This window comes from Pipistrellus hanaki, assembly GCF_964339955.1.
Source record: "Pipistrellus hanaki genome assembly, chromosome: 7".
Classification (NCBI taxonomy): Eukaryota; Metazoa; Chordata; class Mammalia; order Chiroptera; family Vespertilionidae; genus Pipistrellus; species Pipistrellus hanaki.
This window is the reverse complement of record NC_140509.1, coordinates 5,186,238-5,205,054: the sequence shown is the minus strand read 5'-3', so window position 1 is coordinate 5,205,054 and position 18,817 is coordinate 5,186,238. Positions and strand designations below refer to the sequence as shown.

General features: G+C 63.5%; 1 protein-coding gene across 6 annotated transcripts in view; it reads left to right on the top strand.

The window, feature by feature from the left end:
- GRM4 (glutamate metabotropic receptor 4) overlaps positions 1-14,474 on the top strand; it is a 105,023-nt gene extending 90,549 nt beyond the window's left edge. For 5 of the 6 annotated variants that reach the window (XM_084890712.1, XM_084890713.1, XM_084890716.1 and 2 more), the window contains 3 exons: positions 1,704-2,639; positions 8,119-8,365; positions 13,538-14,474. In XM_084890712.1, the coding sequence (XP_084746838.1) occupies positions 1,704-2,639; positions 8,119-8,365; positions 13,538-13,587 (1,233 nt within the window). In that variant the 3' untranslated portion in view covers positions 13,588-14,474. Of the gene's footprint in view, positions 1-1,703; positions 2,640-3,475; positions 3,515-8,118; positions 8,366-13,537 lie in introns of those variants that run through there. The other variant, XM_084890714.1, reaches the window with a different exon arrangement.
- The last annotated feature ends 4,343 nt before the right edge of the window (positions 14,475-18,817 follow it).

The following is an 18,817-nucleotide window of genomic DNA, read 5'->3' as shown; positions in this document are numbered from 1 at the left end:
AAACCCGCCCTCGCGCCGGGGCCAGCTGGCTGTTCTCCGGAGTAAGCACCCAGCACCCGCGAGGCCCCGTCCGGCAGGCCCGCTGCTCTGTGAGCATCGGCTCCTCCTCAGAGTCACTTCCTGTGGAGCAGACGCTGTGAGCCCAGCTCCCCAGTGGTCGGCTCCCTCTGCCCAGTGCCTGGAGCGCCTCGGGGCCTCTGGCTTACTTTCCAGGATTCTGTGACACTCAGAGCGCGCCCATCCTCCAGCGGCTCCTCACTCACAGTGACCGTGTCTTTGAGATGTGGGATGTGGCCGGCACTAGTTTAGAGCAAGCTGTGGACACTAACCGGGGCGCGCAGTGGCTGTCCTGGGAGTGAGCCTTGGTTCGTTGCTCTCCGCTGACCCCAGCTCATGTGTGGTGGGAGGAGGCCCGTGGGCTGAGCCATCAGCATGCTTCTCCCCGCCTGTGGGCACCCGGGTCTCCTGGGTCTCCTGGGAACTCAGGCTCGGAGTCAGTGGGCTGGGTGGGCCAGAATGTTTGTTTCCCAGCAGGCCCCTGGGCGGAGCTGCTGCTGCCGGCCTGGGGGCCACTGCGGAGCCGCACGGCCTCCTGAGCGCGCTCTGCCCTGCTGTGTGCCTCCAGGCCACGCATGTCAGACTCAAAGGCTCACGCGGGCCAAATAAACGAGGTGTAAGCTTATGTGGCTGCAAAAAAACAAAAGCTTCAATTTTCATAGGATCGTAGGTTTATTTCGATAGAGACATGCTGAATACAAAGGGCTGGAATAAATGAGTTATCCTTAACATAAAATAATAGAACATTTCAATAAAAATTAATATTTTTTCCTTGAACATTAACTTACCAGACATTAAATAACTGCACAAATTAATAAGGGTAATGCAAATAAAGCTATTTTTCTTGTTCTCCAAAAGTGAAATATTTCCTGTTGCACACACCAAACAAGTCAGTCCAAGACTAATGACGTGGCCATCAGCTGCTAAAATATTCGCTGCTGGTATTAGTGGAGAGAAATTCCTGTGTGTAAGGGAAATGAATGCAATACAATTATAGTAATCACTAATTAGCAAACGTTGTAGTTGGTTATTAATAATCCTATATAATAAAAGGCTAATATGCAAATTAGAGTTCAACTGACCAGGAGTTCAACTGACTGGGAGTTTGACCGCTTGCTATGACGTGCACTGTCCACCAGGGGGTGACATGAAACAAAGGCAGGTCCAGCCACAGCCTGAAGATCCCTGATTGCCCTGATTGCCGGGGACCCTATCAGTGCATGAATTTTGTGTACTGGGCCTGTAGTTATATATAACAGGGTATTGTAAAAGTTAAGTTATGGGATTTTTATTAAAATGTTTCTTATATACTGTTATATTGGCTGGCCCGCAAAAATATTTGTTGTGGGCCACATGCGGCCTTCGGGCCACAAGTTCGACATGCTTGCTCTAGGCTGCTCTGCTGTTCCCCTACAACCCTGGAGTTGTGGACTCCATTAGGGTTCCTCATAGGCCAGTGTGTCTGAATCAGGGGGAGCTTGTTTAAATCCAGCTATTGGTTTCAGCGGGTCTGGGGGGCCCGGGAAACTGGATTTGTAGCCGACTAAGTGGGTGATTCAGGCGTGGGGCCACAGGGTGCCAGCCGTGGGGTGGTCCGGGGCACCAGGGCATATCCTGAGGCCCATGCCCCACGCTGTCATTGGCAGATGGAGCGGATGCTGTGGCCGGGGAGCGGGCAGCAGCTGCCCCGCTCCATCTGCAGCCTGCCCTGCCAGCCCGGCGAGCGGAAGAAGACGGTGAAGGGCATGCCCTGCTGCTGGCACTGCGAGCCCTGCACCGGGTACCAGTACCAGGTGGACCGCTACACCTGCAAGACCTGCCCCTACGACATGCGGCCCACGGAGAACCGCACCGGCTGCCGGCCCATCCCCATCGTCAAGCTGGAGTGGGCCTCGCCCTGGGCTGTGCTGCCCCTCTTCCTGGCCGTGGTGGGCATCGCCGCCACGCTCTTCGTGGTGGTCACCTTCATGCGCTACAACGACACGCCCATCGTCAAGGCCTCGGGCCGCGAGCTGAGCTACGTGCTGCTGGCGGGCATCTTCCTGTGCTACGCCACCACCTTCCTCATGATCGCCGAGCCCGACCTGGGCACCTGCTCACTGCGCCGCATCTTCCTGGGGCTGGGCATGAGCATCAGCTACGCCGCCCTGCTCACCAAGACCAACCGCATCTACCGCATCTTCGAGCAGGGCAAGCGGTCGGTGAGCGCCCCGCGCTTCATCAGCCCCGCCTCGCAGCTGGCCATCACCTTCAGCCTCATCTCGCTGCAGCTGCTGGGCATCTGCGTGTGGTTCGTGGTGGATCCCTCCCACTCGGTGGTGGACTTCCAGGACCAGCGGACGCTGGACCCCCGCTTCGCCAGGGGCGTGCTCAAGTGCGACATCTCGGACCTGTCGCTCATCTGCCTGCTGGGCTACAGCATGCTGCTCATGGTCACGTGCACGGTGTACGCCATCAAGACGCGCGGCGTGCCCGAGACCTTCAACGAGGCCAAGCCCATCGGCTTCACCATGTACACCACCTGCATCGTCTGGCTGGCCTTCATCCCCATCTTCTTCGGCACCTCCCAGTCGGCGGACAAGGTGAGTGTGGGGGGGGGGGAGGGAGGGAGGGGTGGAGGGTGGGGTGGGAGGGAGGGCAGAGGAGGGGCAGTCTCCCACCGGCGTGGAGGTGCTTGTGTTCCTGCTTTGCCCTAGCTTCTCTCTTCATTGAGCATTTTCTCCAAGTTCTGGGCTTTCTCTCCTCCCTCCCTTTCTGTTTTCCTGTCTCCTCTCCTTTTCTCTGTCTCATCTCTCCCTTCCTCTCCCTCCTTCCCTTTTCTAGCTGCCTCCTCTTTCCTCATCTCTCCACCCCTGCCTCTCCCTCCTCCTCCCTTTCTCTTCCCCCCTTTCCTCATTTCTCTCCTTTTCCTCTCTCTCCTCTCTGAGCCTGGGAGGCTGCGCCGTCTTTCGTTCTTCATTCTTTTCTAGATGGTCCTTTACCTCCCTCTCCATTCAGCCCCACCTTCCTTCTGTCCATTTCCTTCTTCATCCTCCTCTGCCCTCCCTGCCTCTGCCCTCCCAGGATCCCCTGGGTCCCCGAGGTGGGAGGTGGGTCAGGCACCTTTCCCCTCTCCCAGCCCCAAGCTGCCCTGCCCGGGAGCCGGCCTGGCCAGGGCCCTTCCCTCCAGCGCCTCCTGCTGGCTCTGTAGGCCATCCCGGCCCCGCCCCTAGCCCCGTCCCAGCACCCACTGGGGGATTATCTTGAAGCGTTGGGTGTCAGTGAAGTAGAGGCCAGCGACATGGAAGACCATGGGGACCCCAGACCCCAGCTCCTGGTCGGAGCTCTGTGTCTAGCCGTGGGATCCTAGGCAAGCTGGCTGGCCTCTGCCTCAGTTTCTTCACTGTGGATTAGGGCCTTGATCCTGCTCATCCTATAGGTGCTGTAACAACCACACGGCATGATGGTGCAGACTCAGGTGACCTGCTGTGTGGGTCTGGGACTGGGGAGGGTGGAGGGGACAGGCGGATGGCAGGGGACCCAGTGCTGTGGGAAGGCTGTTGGCTTTTGCCGTGAGTGAGAAGGGAGCTGCTGTGGCTTTTGGTGTGAGGCTGGGGAGGGAGGGGTGCCGAGCACTAAGGTGGGGGAGGTGCTAGAGGAGCTGATGCGGGCAGATGTCGGGATCCCCTGCACGTGCTAAGTTTGGGGTGATGCCCAAACTTAGATGCCCAACTGCAGCTATCACGCCAATGGCTGACTAGATGAGCCTGGAGCTCAGGGGCGAGGCCAGCGGGATGTACCAGGGAGAGTCCTCAGCCCGTGGGTGGCCTCAGGGCGTGGGCCTGGGTGTCGCCCGAGGAGGTCGTGGCTGCAGAGCGGCTGCCGCCAAACCCTGGCAGGCGGTGCTTGTCATATGCCAGTGCCTTACCTACCGGTTAGCTCACCCACAGCCGCAGGTGAGGGGAGCTGTCCCCTCCCCATTTATACACGAGGACATGGGGGCACAGAGAGGCAGTGACTTGTCTGAGGGCACAGCCGGTGGGTGGCACAGCTGGACATGGCCCTGCTCTAACTCCGGAGCCCTCCCTGGCCCTGGCCCTGCAGCTCTGGGGCACCTTCTCTGCCCAGGGGCGTCTGGGTGGCTGCCCCCCTTCTCCCACAGCTCCTCTCCGATGCCGGGCCCGGCCCAGGGAAGCCCGTGGCCTGTCTTCTGGGGGTGGCCCTGCGGGCCAGGGGTCCCAGGAGCAGACCTGGGGCTGGCAGTGAGTGCCCTGAGGTCTGAGACCAGGCCTGGCGCCAGGCCGCTGGGAGTCAGAGCAGCCACAGGCCTCACTGGTGCTGAGAGCCGGGTCTCCAGCACCCACCAGGCCTGGGGAGGCCTCTGTGCTGAGGCAGGTGCAGGCGGTGGCCCACGCCCTGCAGCACTGCGGAGCCCACAGAGCCAGCAGGGCCACCCCCACTCCGGGAAGCTGGCAGCTTGAGGAATTCCCTACAACAGCCCCTCAGAGGCCAGCAGCGTGGTGGTTAAGCCCCTGCTCTGCTGCTATAATTTCCTCAGGCTCCCTGCCTGCACACCCCGCCCGGTGTACCCCTGCCATCCGAGGGCAGACCTTCCCACCTACAGATTCTGGGCCCAGTTCCTCCCCGCCCCAGGTGACACCCCCCACCCGCGCCCCCCCCCACCCGCCTCTGATGTCTCCCTTTTTGGAGCTCCCTCCCCTCAGCACTGCCTACGAAAAGGAGCCTCTGAGGGTCTGCTCTGAGGCCCCTGGAGGAGCAGGCCTTGCCCAGGTCCCCCAGCAAGCTGGCTCCCCTCCTGTGTGCCCACAACTCCCAGCTCCACCCTATGGCCTGGGGCCTGGGCTACACCCTCCCCTGGGCTTCTGCATGAGGAGGGTGAGGCGATGAGCTCCCAAGTCCTGCGGGTTCAGACCACCAGGCTTCCGAGAGGCACAGACAAAACGCCCCCGGGAGCTGCAGGCCTAGGCTGCCATGTGTGTGCACACGTGTGTGCATGTGTGTGCACAGGGAGTGGGGAGGAGTGTGCCCAGGGATTCATTGCTGCTGGCGTGTGTACAGATTATGTGCAAATGTGAGTGTAAGTGGAGTGTGCAGGTAACGTGTGTGTTCAGGTGTGTGTGCAGATGTGTGAATGCATCTTTGTGTATATGTACACCCAACTGTGTACCAGGTACATGGAAGGTCCGTGTGTGTGAGCCCAGGTGTGCCTGAGTCAGGTGAGTGTGAGTTGTGAGCTCAGGTGTGTGTGAATGCAGAGATGCAGGAGTGACAGAGGTATGTGTGCGTGTGCTTGTGGACATGCATGTGTGCAAACCAGCTTGCAGGTGCTGTGCTGCGCCTGCTCCCCCGGGTGCGGGTGCGGGTGTGGGTGCTGGCAGCGTGGAGCCGGCTGTGCCGCTCTGGTGAGCTGGTGCTGGATTTGCCAGCATTAGCCCGGATTTCCAGGGCTTACCACGCAGCCGGCCGCATTACCCTGAGCCGAGCAGAGCCACTCCTGTGCCGGGTGGGGTTGCTGCGCGGCCAGGCTTGGCCAGGACGGCGGCGGAGGCCGGCGGGATGAGGAGAAGCCGTCTGGTAACAGAGGCGGAGGATCCCCGTGGCCACACGGTTGGCCTGGGCAGAAGTGCAGAGCGGGCAGAACTCCTCGGTGCCCCCACCAGGCCCCTCGAATTCTGTGCCCACAAGGCCTCACACAAAACAGGAAATCGCACAGCCAGGTCGCTCCTCTCTGTGCCCTTTGTCCCACCCCAAGGTGCCCTCTGCCCTCCCCGCCAGCCCGGCCGGACAGCCCCTTCCCCTGGAGGGCACTGGCTTGGGAGCTCCGTGTGGGATCCTGCTTCCTCAGGGGACCGGAGCGGAGCGCAGCGGGCCTGGCCCGGGGGCAGCGGGCCTGGGGCCGCTCAGACCCTCCGGCTGGGACACGTGTGGTGGGAGAGAGCACTCTGCCTGGGTTTCCTCCTGCCTCTGTGCCAGGCCCATCTCCGTGGGAGGCCGCTGGGTCTAAGGTGGGAGAGGACCTCTGCTTCTCCGATGGGGTCAACATGCCACTGCCTCCGGGACAGCGTGCGGCTTCACACGGGGCTCCAGAGCAGGGCCGGGCTGTGTTGGCGTGGGAATCCCAGACCCTGGGCACCCACAGGCCCCACTCCTGCTGTGCGCACAGCGCCCACCCCAGCCCGGGATGGGAGAGGAGCGCAGGGCCCATGCTGGGAGGGCCGGGCCAGCAGATGGGCTTCGTTTTGCTCGCTTACGCCCCTCCTTGTATTTTGTTTGCAGAAAGGCTCTGGGCCGGGACGCCCACAGCTGTGCTCGGGCCTGGCTCCAGTTTCCAGTGCCCAGAGCAAAATGAGAACGAGGGGCCCTCATCCAAAACTTATTAGATTCAAGACGGCGGGCAGCAGGCACTGACCCAGCACCGGCGCCGTGTGGCTGCCGGGCCACCTGCCATGTTGCCGGCTCCGCTCCTTTTGGAGGGCTCAGCAGCCACACGGGGTCAGGGCAGAGTGGGATCTGGAGCCTAGACTCCTGGCCACCACTGGTCTGTGCCCACTGCAGGGCTCAGTCTGCCCAGAGAGGGGGCCTCTACTCTGGCCACCAACTCCTGTACCACCATAACAAGGTGGGGGCAAAGGGCCTAAGATAGAACCCCATTTCTGTTCCCGAGAACCCCCAGTGTGAAAGGTGAGACAGCCCCTCCCTCATGGAACCCCCATGTAATTAGGAAGACACATCCTGCCCCCAGGGCACCCTGTCCCCAGGGCACCCCATCCCCAGGGCACCCCACCCCCAGGCACCCCATCCCCAGGCACCCCATCCCCAGGGCACCCCACCCCCAGGGCACCCCACCCCCAGGGCACCCCATCTCCAGGGCACCCCATCCCCAGGCACCTCATCCCCAGGGCACCCCATCCCTCGGGGAGGAGCCTGGTGGTCTGGGTGAGGCAGGCACTGTCACCCCACGCACTGATGGGAACACTGAGGGCCAGAGAGGGAGGAGGCCGCCCGGGGTCACTCTGCTCTCTCCTCTCGGGGAAGGGCTGGGATGAAGGCCTTTAGATCCAGGGCGAGGTGTTCACGGAGCGGGCGGGAGATGGCGAGGACCCGAGGACAGAGATGTGCCCCCAGGGCTCCCAGAGGAGGCCAGGCCTCGGGGGACCCAGGAAGCAAATCCAGACCAGATGTCCACTGCTGGCCGGGCACAAGGACCGGAGGGTGTCGGGGTCAGATGGAGCTGGGGCCAGGGAGAGGTTCCTGGGAGAGGTGGTGGGTCAGCCAGGCCCCAGGGGAGGGGCCCAGGCCACACAGCAGATTGGGCAAAACTCCCAGGGCCAGACCTGGGGGCACCGCCAGAGAGGCAGCTGGGCCTGGGGACCGGGAGGGAGCAGGGGGGAGGGATCCCAGCTGGGGCGGGGGGGTCCTCAGGCCTGCTGGAAGGCCCCACTAGCGAAGACTGGACTGCCCACACCCACACTAATGGGCGTTCCTTTCGCTGAACGTCTGTCACTGAGTGCTGGTGAGGGGGCTGAATGAGCTCTGACTGTGCTGCCCTGTGCGTTGTGTGGGCACTGCGCTCCCGTGCCAGTGGCTGCTCTGCACAGGGTGGCCCGTGGGGGCAGCCATGGAATGGGGGGCCTGGCTGAGGGCCTGGGGCACCCCCCTGAGCAGGGTCTGCTGTGGTCCAGACGGTCCTTCCTCAGGGCGGCCCCTCCTCAGGTCGGCCCCTCCTCAGTGCATAGCAATGGTGACCACTTCTCCGAGCTCTCGGGCTGGGCACTGCCGGGCAGGCTGTTACCAGGGGCCCGTCTGTCCTCCTCACAACCCTAGAGGTAAGCGCAGGACTGACCACCGCGCCTGCATTAGCGTGAGGACACTGAGGCAGGAGGGACCTGGTCAGGATTGGAATCCAGGGCTCCTGCCTAAAGCCCCGGCTCTCATCGATGACTCCCTCCGATGGATCGGGCAGGGACAGCCCAGTCTGCCCCGGCCGTGTCTGCCCCTGGGTGGGCGGAGGGGTCAGCGCGAGGTCCGGCGGCCGCGCTGACGCCGCCCCGCCCCGCCCAGCTGTACATCCAGACGACCACGCTGACGGTGTCGGTGAGCCTGAGCGCCTCGGTGTCGCTGGGGATGCTCTACATGCCCAAGGTCTACATCATCCTCTTCCACCCGGAGCAGAACGTGCCCAAGCGCAAGCGCAGCCTCAAGGCCGTGGTCACCGCCGCCACCATGTCCAACAAGTTCACGCAGAAGGCCGGCTTCCGGCCCAACGGCGAGGCCAAGTCCGAGCTCTGCGAGAACCTGGAGGCCCCCGGTGAGTGCCGGGCCCGCCCTCCCCCTCCCCCTCCCCCCACTGCCCAGGCCCCGCCCCTTCCCGGAGAGGGCCAGCCCCCCACCTCGCCCCTCACCAGGAGAACCCCAGGCTGCAGGTTAGTGCCCTCGGCCCGACCTGCCAGTCCTGGGAGCCCATGCCCACCCTGTCCTTGCCCTTTCAGGGGTCTCCGCCCCCCAGAGGGAGGCCATGGGGACTGTGATGTGAGGCCCGATTGCTCTGCCCTGTGACCGTCAATCTCTCAGGAGAAGGTGGTGTAGAGGCCCCTGCCTCTGGCCCTCTGGGAAGCTGGGGGCCGTGGCCCTGACACCAGCCCACCACCTCCTGGCAGGGCCCTAGAGGTGGGGACTGGGGCCCTGGGCCCTGATGGGTGAGTGAGGGGTGGGGTGGGCAGGGGCCACCAGAGGCCAAAGTTCTCAGGGAGCAGGGTGGCCTGGGGGTTGTCCGGGGCACCTCACTGCAGAGGGTCCTTGAGGGGTTCAGGGGAGGGAAGGCGGCAGAGAACGGGGCATCTGGGGACAGGCCCAAGGGCGGGCGGGTGGGACAGTCCTTCAGGCGGGTGAAGGCATGTGCCTGGGAGGGAGCAGGGCACCCTCTTCGCCAGCTTCTCTGGTCCCTGTGTGAGGAGACGAGGTGGGAGAGGCCAGAGGGCAGGGCAGGGAGGGCCAGGTTAGGCCCTGGGAGACCAGTAATAGGGTGACCAGCTCTTGAACCCTGTATGCCACACCTGTCCGGTGCCAGTGTCGTCCCCACAGCGATGCTGAAAGAGGTGTTTTGTTAGCTGTGTGATACAGAGGAGAGAGGCACGGGAAGGCAAGGGGCGACCCAGGTCACACCCCCGCAGGTGGCGGGCCGGCCCTGACCCCCCCTGTCCCCGCTGCCCGCTGTCTCCTGGGACAGCCTCACCCTGCGGGGCGGGGCCTCCATGGGCCTTGCTTCAGGGTAGGGGTCGGGGGTCGCTGTGGTCGCCCCACCCCACTGCAGACCTTGGCTCCCCCCCTGGCTGCCCTGTGAAGTGGCTGCTCCTCCTGCCTCCCACTCCCTTCGAGTCCGGGGGACATCAGGACCTGGTGGGGCCGGCATGAGCCCTCTGCTCCTTCGGGTGCTCGGGGAGGCCGAGGGGCGGTGCCGAGGGCAGCAGGAGGGAGGCGGGCTACATCAGGGGAAGCAGATTTCCCTCCGTGTTTGGGCTTCTGACGGGCCCTGCCTCGGGCTCTGGGGGGAGTGTGGTCCCTCCGTTCTCAGCACCGGCCACACCCCTGCCCACGCCCATGCAGGGTTTTTCACTGTGAACCTCACAGCATCCTGTGAGGCCGGGGTAGGGCTGGAGGTTTGATCCCAGCTGAGGCTCAGAGAGGGTGAGTAACTCTCCTGAAGGCACACAGCTTGGTGGTGGCTGCCTGGCCCCGTGACCCTCACTTCATATGGCCTCCCTGTCTCCGGGGTCCCCGTTCTCTGCGGAGTAGTGTACCCCCGCTCTGAAGCACCCCTGCTTGTTGCCACCCCACCTCCACCAAATGACTGGTTCTTGCCAGCCCTGCCCCTCCCAGAGGCTAGTGTTTCTGCACCTGCAGCCCTGGGCTCCTTTCCTGGCTCCGGGGCCTCCAGGGAGAGGGGAGGGCAGTGTCCTCAGAGCTCCCCACCTCTGCATGTCTGCCCGACTGTAGCCCCTCACCTGGCCCTCCTGTCCCAAGCAGGGACCCTCCCCGCTCCCTGCCCCACACTCCGGCTCGCTCCCTGCAGGCCATGCTCTGCCGGTGCAGGAGCAGCTCTGCTCAGGGCTCCTGGCAGTGAGGGGGCTTAGCCCTCCGAGGGTGGCACTCACGGTGCTGTGACATCCTCGGGGCCACAGAGGGCAGGCGGGCCTCACGGAGAGCTCTGATCACACCTCTGCCTCTGCTCACTGGCCACCTGGGGTCCGGGGCAGTCCCTTCCCTCCCTCCTTCCTCCAACGAGGAGGGTGTGGCAAGGGAAGACCTGCTTCCAGCTCCCTGCATCCTGCAAGGGAAGGATGAGAGCTGCCCGCTCCCCCCCCCCCCCCCCCCCCCCCGCAGCGAGGCCAGAAGCCGCACCCTTTGCCCCTCTGCCTCTCCGCTCGGTGCCAACAGGGACCGTGAGGTCCGGGCAGGAGCCGGTGATTAATTCCGGGGCCGGCCCGACGGAGGGGTGTGAGCAGGAGCGGGGAGGCGTCACTCCTGTGGAGCAGGGACATTTTTCACGCTGTCACTGGCAGGGCACGTATCTTTAAACAAACAACAGAGTAAATAATTCAGGGCCCGATTGCAGGCAGATTGGGTGCGGAGCCGGCGATGGGGCTGTCAGCTGCAGCCTGCCGGGGCCCAGCTGACTGTTTCCAGAGGCAGCCAAGCCTGCAGACCAGCGGCCACGAGCGGTCTGTCACCACACGGGATGGATGGGCTCAGGGTCTCTGCCCACACCCTCGTCCCTTCCCAGACCCAAGGACGCCCTGGGGGTCCCTCTCGCCACCCCTCCTTGTCACTGTGGCTATCTCAGCCCTGCCCCTCTGCCCACCACATCGCAAGGCTTAAGGGTGTCCCCTCCACCTGTGGCTGGAGCCAGCTAAGGGTTACCATCGTTTCATAGGGGCGGGGACCGAGGCTCCCAGAGGCTCTGTTTGCTGGAAGGGCCACATGGCAGGTGCTGAGATCCCCGTGTGGTGAGGGTAGGATTGGACCCCAAGTCTCCCGAGTCCTGGCCAGACTCTTCCTTTTATTCCTCGTAGTTAGCTCTTGGGGGACCCTTCTGGACAGGTCATTGCTCCCATTTTCCTGATGGTGAAACTGAGGCTCCACTGAGGGATTGGGTCCCTGGCTTGTAACTGAGGGCCGAATGCACTTCCGGGTTCTGGAGTCCACGGGTTGGCTTTTCTGTTGGCGACAGCTCTGGTCTTAAAGGGCCCACAGGGGCCGCCTGTCCCTCAGGTCCCGGCCACTTCTATTCCATTCCCCCCCCACCCCCCCACCTCCCCGCCGGCCGTCAGCTGCCTCAGGCTCCCGGCTCCCTGCAGCCATGAAGGTGGTGCGGCTGCCCTGGGGGCCGGAGCTGCTGGCGGGTACAGCTTCGGAAACAATTTTCTCAGTTCCCCCGGGTGACGGAGCCTGCTCTCCTGCTGGCCTGCAGGGCCTGATTCAGAGTAGGCTGGGCTCTTTTCTGCCTGTGAGGGATCGGGTGGGGTGGGGGTTCCCCTCAGGAAAAGAAGCCGAGGCAGACACGGCCGCCGCTCGGTGTTAGGGGGGAAGCTGAGGCCTAGCAGGCCAGGAAAGGAGCTCTGGGTCCCAGAGGAGTGGGCTGTCTCCAGAGTGCTGATCTGCTGGTCCCCCCACCGCCTCCCTCTCAGCAGCGCGGGTGTCGGGGTTCCAGCCGCCTCCCTCAGCTCCCTTCCCCAGGGCACCCACCCAGGCCCCCTGTATGGGCCTCCATTAAAACGGACTCATCCGTGCCCGCCCTCCCTCTCGGTCACCCAGCACGCTGAGCGGGGTGGACATTTTCCAGGGGAAGGTGGGGCTTCTTTGTAACCTAGACGTTACTGTGCCGCGATCTTATTTTCTTCCTGGATGCCATGGGCACCATTTCCTCCCATTAGCACCTGTCTGGGTGGAACCTAAAACTGAAACCTCCCTGGGGCTGCCCAGCCTGGCGATTGCTCATCTTCTGCTTTAAGAAGGGCCCGGCTTTGCTGCGAGGGAGGCTGGGCAATGTAGTCCTTAACTTCGGCCGTCATGAGTCCAACAAAGATGGGAAAGAGGGCTGAGGGGACAGTGCAGCTCACCACTCTGCTCCCCGCAATGTCCCCTTCTCTAGGCCAGATGCCCTGATGGACAGGGTCCTGCTGAGGGTCAGGGCATCTTTATGACAAGTGACACCGTGATTTTCTCCCGTGCAGCCTCCTTCCCCCTTGAGGCATCTGACTGACTGTTCTGCCCTTGACTGCTGTCCTCTGGGTGTCCCCCCCAGGTGACGGAGGGAGACCCTGAATGCTTGCTCGCAGGACAAGACAAAACCAAGGACCTGGCCAGCCCACCCCTCTGGCCTCAGTTCCTCACTGGGCTGCGGTGAGGTGACAGCTGATGTCACCAGTGAAGGCTGTGGCCAGGAAATGGGAGCTGCCCAGATATGGGGCTCCCTCTGGGGCCCAGGGGAGGGTGAGCGAGGGCCAGCGTGATGGGTGCAGATAAGGGAGGCCAAGGCTGAGGCAGGACAGGGCACCCAGAAATGGGAGGTGGCTACAGGGAGGAGACCTAAGAACTCCTGCTTCTCTCTTCCATGGGGAGAGGCCCCGTCAGTCAGAGGCCTCAGTGTCTCGCTTAGCAAGGGCCCTGTCTGGTCCCATTATTTCTCTCCTCTGTCCCGTCCCCACTCGCTTCCCTTAGGCCGCCAGCCCCTGTGTATTCTTGGCCTGGGCTCTTCCAGAATGTGCGGTGGGGCTTCTGGTAAACCTCCCTTGATAATGTGGTTGACCTTGGAATATCGGGGGGCTTTGGGGCGCCAACGCCCATGCAGTCAAAAAATATCCATATGACTTTGACCCCCCAAAACTTAAGTTGTCCCAGGGGGTCCTCGGGGGCTTGGTCCAGGACCTCCGTGGGAACCAGCCCTGCAGATGCTCCGCCCACGAAAACTGCCGAGGACCAGTGCATGCACCCAGTTTCCCAGACCCCCAACCGCGGATTGAAAACACCGTAGCATTTACTCCAGACAAAACTAGACAAAAACAAGAGAGCCAACGGAATATTAGCGGACCCTCAAGTTCAAACACGTGTTAAGGGTCAATGGAGCTTTAAAAATACACATTTATATCACAGATAAAAGTGATTCTTTTAAAGTGTGGTGGAGTCCGGAGGTGGCAGGGGCCCCTGGGAGATCCTCACGGGGGTTGGGCGGGAGCACTGCCAGGGGGGTCACATCTAGAGCAATAGGTGGAGAGGGGGCGCTCCCAGCAGGAAGCCCAGCCAAGCTGAGGTGTGACGGTGGAGGAGGAGCTGGGGCGGCCCAGGGCAGGAGTTGGTGACAGGCTGGCGAAGGCGGACCACTCTGCTCTGGGGCCTGGACCTGATGCCCCGGCGGGCAGTGTGGGCACGGGGTGGTGTGGAGAAGCTAGCCTCTGACTCCTGGCTACCCCGTCTCTCCCTCCAGTGCTGGCCACCAAACAGACCTACGTCACCTACACCAACCACGCAATCTAGCGAGGCAGCCAGAGCCGAATCGGAGGAGGAGGAGCCGAGACCCTCGTGATGGTGCGTCGAGCCGGGGCCACTCCCGGGGCCCGCTGATGTCCTGCCTGCCCGTGGACACCCGCGGATGTGGCTTGGTGCTGAGGACACAGAGCCCCAGTGGTCGCTGCTGGGTGGCCTGGGCAAGCCGGGTGGGCGCCAGCGGAGGAGGACCAGGGGCGGGCAGCTTCTGCCACTCCGAGAGCCTGCGTCTTGGCCCAGGGCCCCTCCTGGCCCCAAATCACAGGGGCTCGGTTACGTGGGCCCCGTGCGGTCCCTCTGTCCCTGCCTGTCCCACGGGCGACCTCTGCGTCTGTCTCCATCCTCTTTATTTTCTCATCTCTGCGTCTGTCTCCATCTGTGCGCTCTGCTTCTCCGTCTCTTCCTCCGCCTCTGCGTCTCGCTCATGAGCGCGTCTCCAGCTGTCTCCCGTTTCTCTCCTGTGCTCCTCCGGGTCTCTCCTCCCGTGCATTTCTCTTGCCTGTCCCCCCCTCCTGCACTTACGACCAGCTTCTGCTCTCGCCTCCCTGCCACCTTCTCCCATCACTACGTCTTCCACGTCACAAAAGAGAAAAAAGGGGAAAAAAATCAAAACACAAAAAAGCCAAACAAAAACCAGTCCCGAGTGTGTTGCAAAGTGCTGCGTCTCCTGGTGGCCTCTGTGTGTCCCGTGGCCCGCAGCCCGCCCGCCTGCCCCCGCGTCCGCTGCGTGGCCCGCCCGCCTGCCCGCCTGCCCCTCCTGCCGATGACACGGAGTTCAGTGCCTGGGTGTCTGGTGATGGTTCTGATGACAATGTGTAGCGCATGGTTGTTTTTTATACCGAGAACATTTCTAATAAAAATAAACACATGGTTTTGCACCCTGGCTCCACGTCCATGGAGGTCCTCAGCCCTCAGGCGGGGGCCGGGGCCGGGGGCAGCGGGAAGGGGGAACTGGGTGGTGAAGACAAGGCGTGGGCCCTGGAGGCTGCTCCCTGGGCTGCATCGAGTGGGGGTGTGGGGAGGCCTTGGGCAGGGAGGGGCCAGGGCATTGTGGAAGATTCCGGAAGTCAGCCCTGCTGGTAAGGGGGAGGCTCTGTTCCTGCCCGCTGCCCTGCAGCCCCCAAGGTAGGTGCCATTTCTGCCCTTCCTTCCTCTCTTCTGGCTCACATCCTGCGCCTGGCACCCCAGCCCACCCCATACCTGAGCCCCCCTCTCCTCCCAGAGAGCTCTCCCCTGAGCATTTGGCTCCCGGGGCTCCCAGCAGCCACAGTCCTTCCCTCCTGCTTGTCCTGTCTTCAGGCCACAGGTTCCAACATGATGGGTGGGGCCAGGTGGGCAGCACAGGTGTGCACACGTGTCTGTTCTGGCTGCGTGTGTGTGTGTGTGTGTGTGTGTGTGTGTATGTGTGCTCCTGCCACCTCACATGCATGCTTTTTTCTCTGTCTGTTTAGGCCCAAGTGGACGCGAGTGTGTGTCACAGGCTGGCCTCCCTGCAGGCTGGGAGGGAGGGGGCAGGGCGTGGCCTCGGGCGGGCTCTGCAGGGGCTGAATCACAGAGCCAGTGGCACAGCGAGGCCACAGGCAGCAGCTGGAGCCGGGCGGCCATGCTGACTCCCCACCAGCCGCCTCCTAAGCTGAGGGGGTGTGGGTGCTGTGGGCGAGGCTGGGGGCCCCTGGGCAGGAGTCAGGCAGGGCCTGGGTGTGAAGGTGTGTGTGGAGGTGAGGGGGCAGCACTGAGCTTGCCAGGTGCCCTCGGAGGAAGCCTTCTCCTGGGGGAGGCCGGTCACGTGTGAGCACGCCTGCGCTCACAGGAGCCGTGTGTTCACTCGGAGATGCTGGTGCGAGGGGAGGGGAGGCGGGTCTCACTGCTCGCCTTGCTTTCGCAGGGCGGACCTCAGGCCCAGGTAGGTCCTTCCCATGTCCCAGGCTAATCAGCAAAACGAGGTTGTCAGGCCAAGGCCGTTTGCCAGAAGCTCCCCGGCCATTCTGCAGTGTTTGTGCACCTGTGCGCCTGTGTGTGTGTGTGTGTGTGTGTGTGTGTGTGTGTGTGTACAAGGGGAGTGCGGCCAGCTCTTCCCCTGGGGATTCCCTGACACCCCCAGCCCGCACCTCCCCACCCAGGCTCACTTCCCTGGCAAGGTGAGTGCCTCGAGGGGCACCGAGTACCGGGCGAGGCTGCAGACCTGGCCTGGAACAGGGTTTGATGCTCGCTCAGCCCAGGACTTTCCCACATCTGTGAGGCTGGGGAGAGTCACCTTCCCAAGGGGTGCTGTCCCTTCCCCTCCCCCCAGCACTCAGGGGGGCCCGTGGGGGACCAAGGAGGAGCCGGGTTGAGCAGGTGGGCGCCTGGAGGGCATCCCTAAAACTGGCTTAGTCTGCCCGGGGATCAAGGGTGCAGGAGGGCGCGGGCATCCAGTCTGCTGGGGAGGCCCGCTCTGCTCCCAGGGCCCGCTGTGCTCCCAGAGCCCGCTGTGCTCCCAGAACCCGCTGTGCTCCCAGAACCCACTGTGCTCCCAGGGCCCCCTGTGCTCCCAGAACCCGCTGTGCTCCCAGAACCCGCTGTGCTCCCAGGGCCCCCTGTGCTTCCAGAGCCCGCTGTGCTCCCAGGGCCCCCTGTGCTCCCAGAACCCGCTGTGCTCCCAGGGCCCCCTGTGCTCCCAGAGCCCCCCTGTGCTTCCAGAGCCCGCTGTGCTCCCAGAACCCGCTGTGCTCCCAGAACCCGCTGTGCTCCCAGGCCCCCCTGTGCTCCCAGAGCCCGCTGTGCTCCCAGGGCCCCCTGTGCTCCCAGAACCCGCTGTGCTCCCAAGGCCCTCTGTGCTCCCAGAACTGGCTCTGCTCCCAGGGTCCGCTGTGCTCCCAGAACCCGCTATGCTCCCAAAACCCGCTGTGCTCCCAGAACCCGCTCTGCTCCCAGGGCCCCCTGTGCTCCCAGGACCTGCTGTGCTCCCAGGGCCCGCTGTGCTCCCAGGACCCGCTCTGCTCCCAGGGCCCCCTGTGCTCCCAGAACCCGCTGTGCTCCCAGGTCCCCCTGTGCTCCCAGAACCCGCTGTGCTCCCAGGGCCCCCTGTGCTCCCAGAACCCGCTGTGCTCCCAGGGCCCCCTGTGCTCCCAGAACCCGCTGTGCTCCCAGGGCCCGCTGTGCTCCCAGGACTCTCTGTGCTCCCAGGCCCCCCTGTGCTCCCAGGGCCCGCTGTGCTCCCAGGTCCCCCTGTGCTCCCAGGGCCCGCTGTGCTCCCAGGGCCCCCTGTGCTCCCAGGCCCCCCTGTGCTCCCAGGACCCGCTGTGCTCCCAGGCCCCCCTGTGCTCCCAGAACCCGCTGTGCTCCCAGGGCCCGCTGTGCTCCCAGGACCCGCTCTGCTCCCAGGGCCCCCTGTGCTCCCAGAACCCGCTGTGCTCCCAGGTCCCCCTGTGCTCCCAGAACCCGCTGTGCTCCCAGGGCCCCCTGTGCTCCCAGAACCCGCTGTGCTCCCAGGACCCGTTGTGCTCCCAGGGCCCGCTGTGCTCCCAGGGCCCGCTGTGCTCCCAGGGCCCGCTGTGCTCCCAGGCCCCCCTGTGCTCCCAGGGCCCGCTGTGCTCCCAGGGCCCGCTGTGCTCCCAGGGCCCGCTGTGCTCCCAGGCCCGCTGTGCTCCCAGGCCCGCTGTGGGCCTCGCAGCCACAGGAGGATGCTGAGCTTCCAGGGGCTTTGTGGCCCCTCCAGGCAGAGGACAGGCCGTTGGTTTTGGTGCTCTCACTGGGACCCGCCGTGCCCCCTCCCAGCCTGGTCTCTCCTGCCCATTGAGCAGTGAGAGCATACGGAGCTCTCCTGCCCTCCCGCCGGCCGGCACTGCCCGCTGTCCCAGAGGACAGGCCCGGGCCTCTGAGCCTCACTGGCCTGGACCTCGCCGAAGACCCCGCGGCACGGAACGGCACACACGCCGACATCTCACTCCGGCGGCTAGAGCAGCAATTAGCATTAATGAGGCTCCTTGCTTTATTTTTAGGTAACCTCCGAGGCCCTGCCTGTGTAATTCAGCCCGCCATTGCTCGGCAGATAATTAAAACATGTCACCGTAATTTGCCCTTTTCTAAAAAGAAAGCTGGTAATTATGTTTTTATTGCGAGTGAGGGGAGAGAGGACAGAAAGCAGAGAGAGGGGGAACCATGAGCCGCTCTGGGGCAGCTGGCTCGGGGCCTCCGGAAGCTCAGGGCCCTTTCTACCCAAGACCCTCTCCTGGCGACTCCCGGCCGCGCTCCGGGCCCTCGTGCCCAGGCTTGGTGGGACGAGCTCCTTTCAGCCGGTTGGCTGCAGAGTGTTCCCGTGGGCAGGACGGGGGCGGGGTGGCGGTTCTGGAGCTGTGCACGGCCTCCTGGGAGTCCCTGTGCGGTGGAACCGTGACACGTGTTTGAAAATTGCCATAATAACTGGTTAGATAGGAACCCCTGCCAGGAAGGGGTCTGCCGGAGCCCGGCACCCGGTGCCGCTCTCAGGGGCCCCTGTGACTTGATGCTTCTGACTCCGAGGAGAAGGGCTGTCTCTGTGCACCAGGAACTGACTGCAGTACGGCTGGGTGCCAGTGGTGACCCTAGGCATCTGCAATGAGACCCTCCGAGCCTGCGGGCCTGCTGGGAACAGGCAGGCAGCTGCCCGCATTGTCTCAGGAAGGCTGCTGCCCCAAACACGTTGCAATGCCATCTCTGCTGCCTACCACCCTGCCTGACCGCCTGGTGACCGCCTGGGGTCCGGGCCGAGGCACAGGCACGCTCTCCATCAGCAAACACGCCCACCCGCTTGCAGCCTATTGGAGTCAGGTGTCAAGACACCAGCGCTGCCCAGGACCCTCAAGGCGTGAGACAGGGCAGGTAAGTTTTGGAAGATCTGACTTTGAAAGAACTTGGAGGTTACCTTAGTTCAAGTAGCAAGCCGGCCCTCTGCCCCCACCACTTTTGGATACCACTCAGCCCCAGACCTCGTTCATTATCTTCATCCTTCTGGCAGAATACCAGCCACCAGGGCTGGGTGTCTGCCTGTTTTACCACAGTTGGATCCCCAGGGCCTGGGACAGTACCTGGCACACAGTGGGCATATGAGAGGTGTTTGTTGAATGAACGAATGGGGAGGAGCTGGAGACCTAGCAGGACCCATCCTATCTATATATCTCCCCCTGCACTCGCCCAGGCTCAGCTGTCTCTGAGCCTGCCCAAAGCCCAAGGGTCATTTCTTCACGGTGGCTGCCCACGGTCC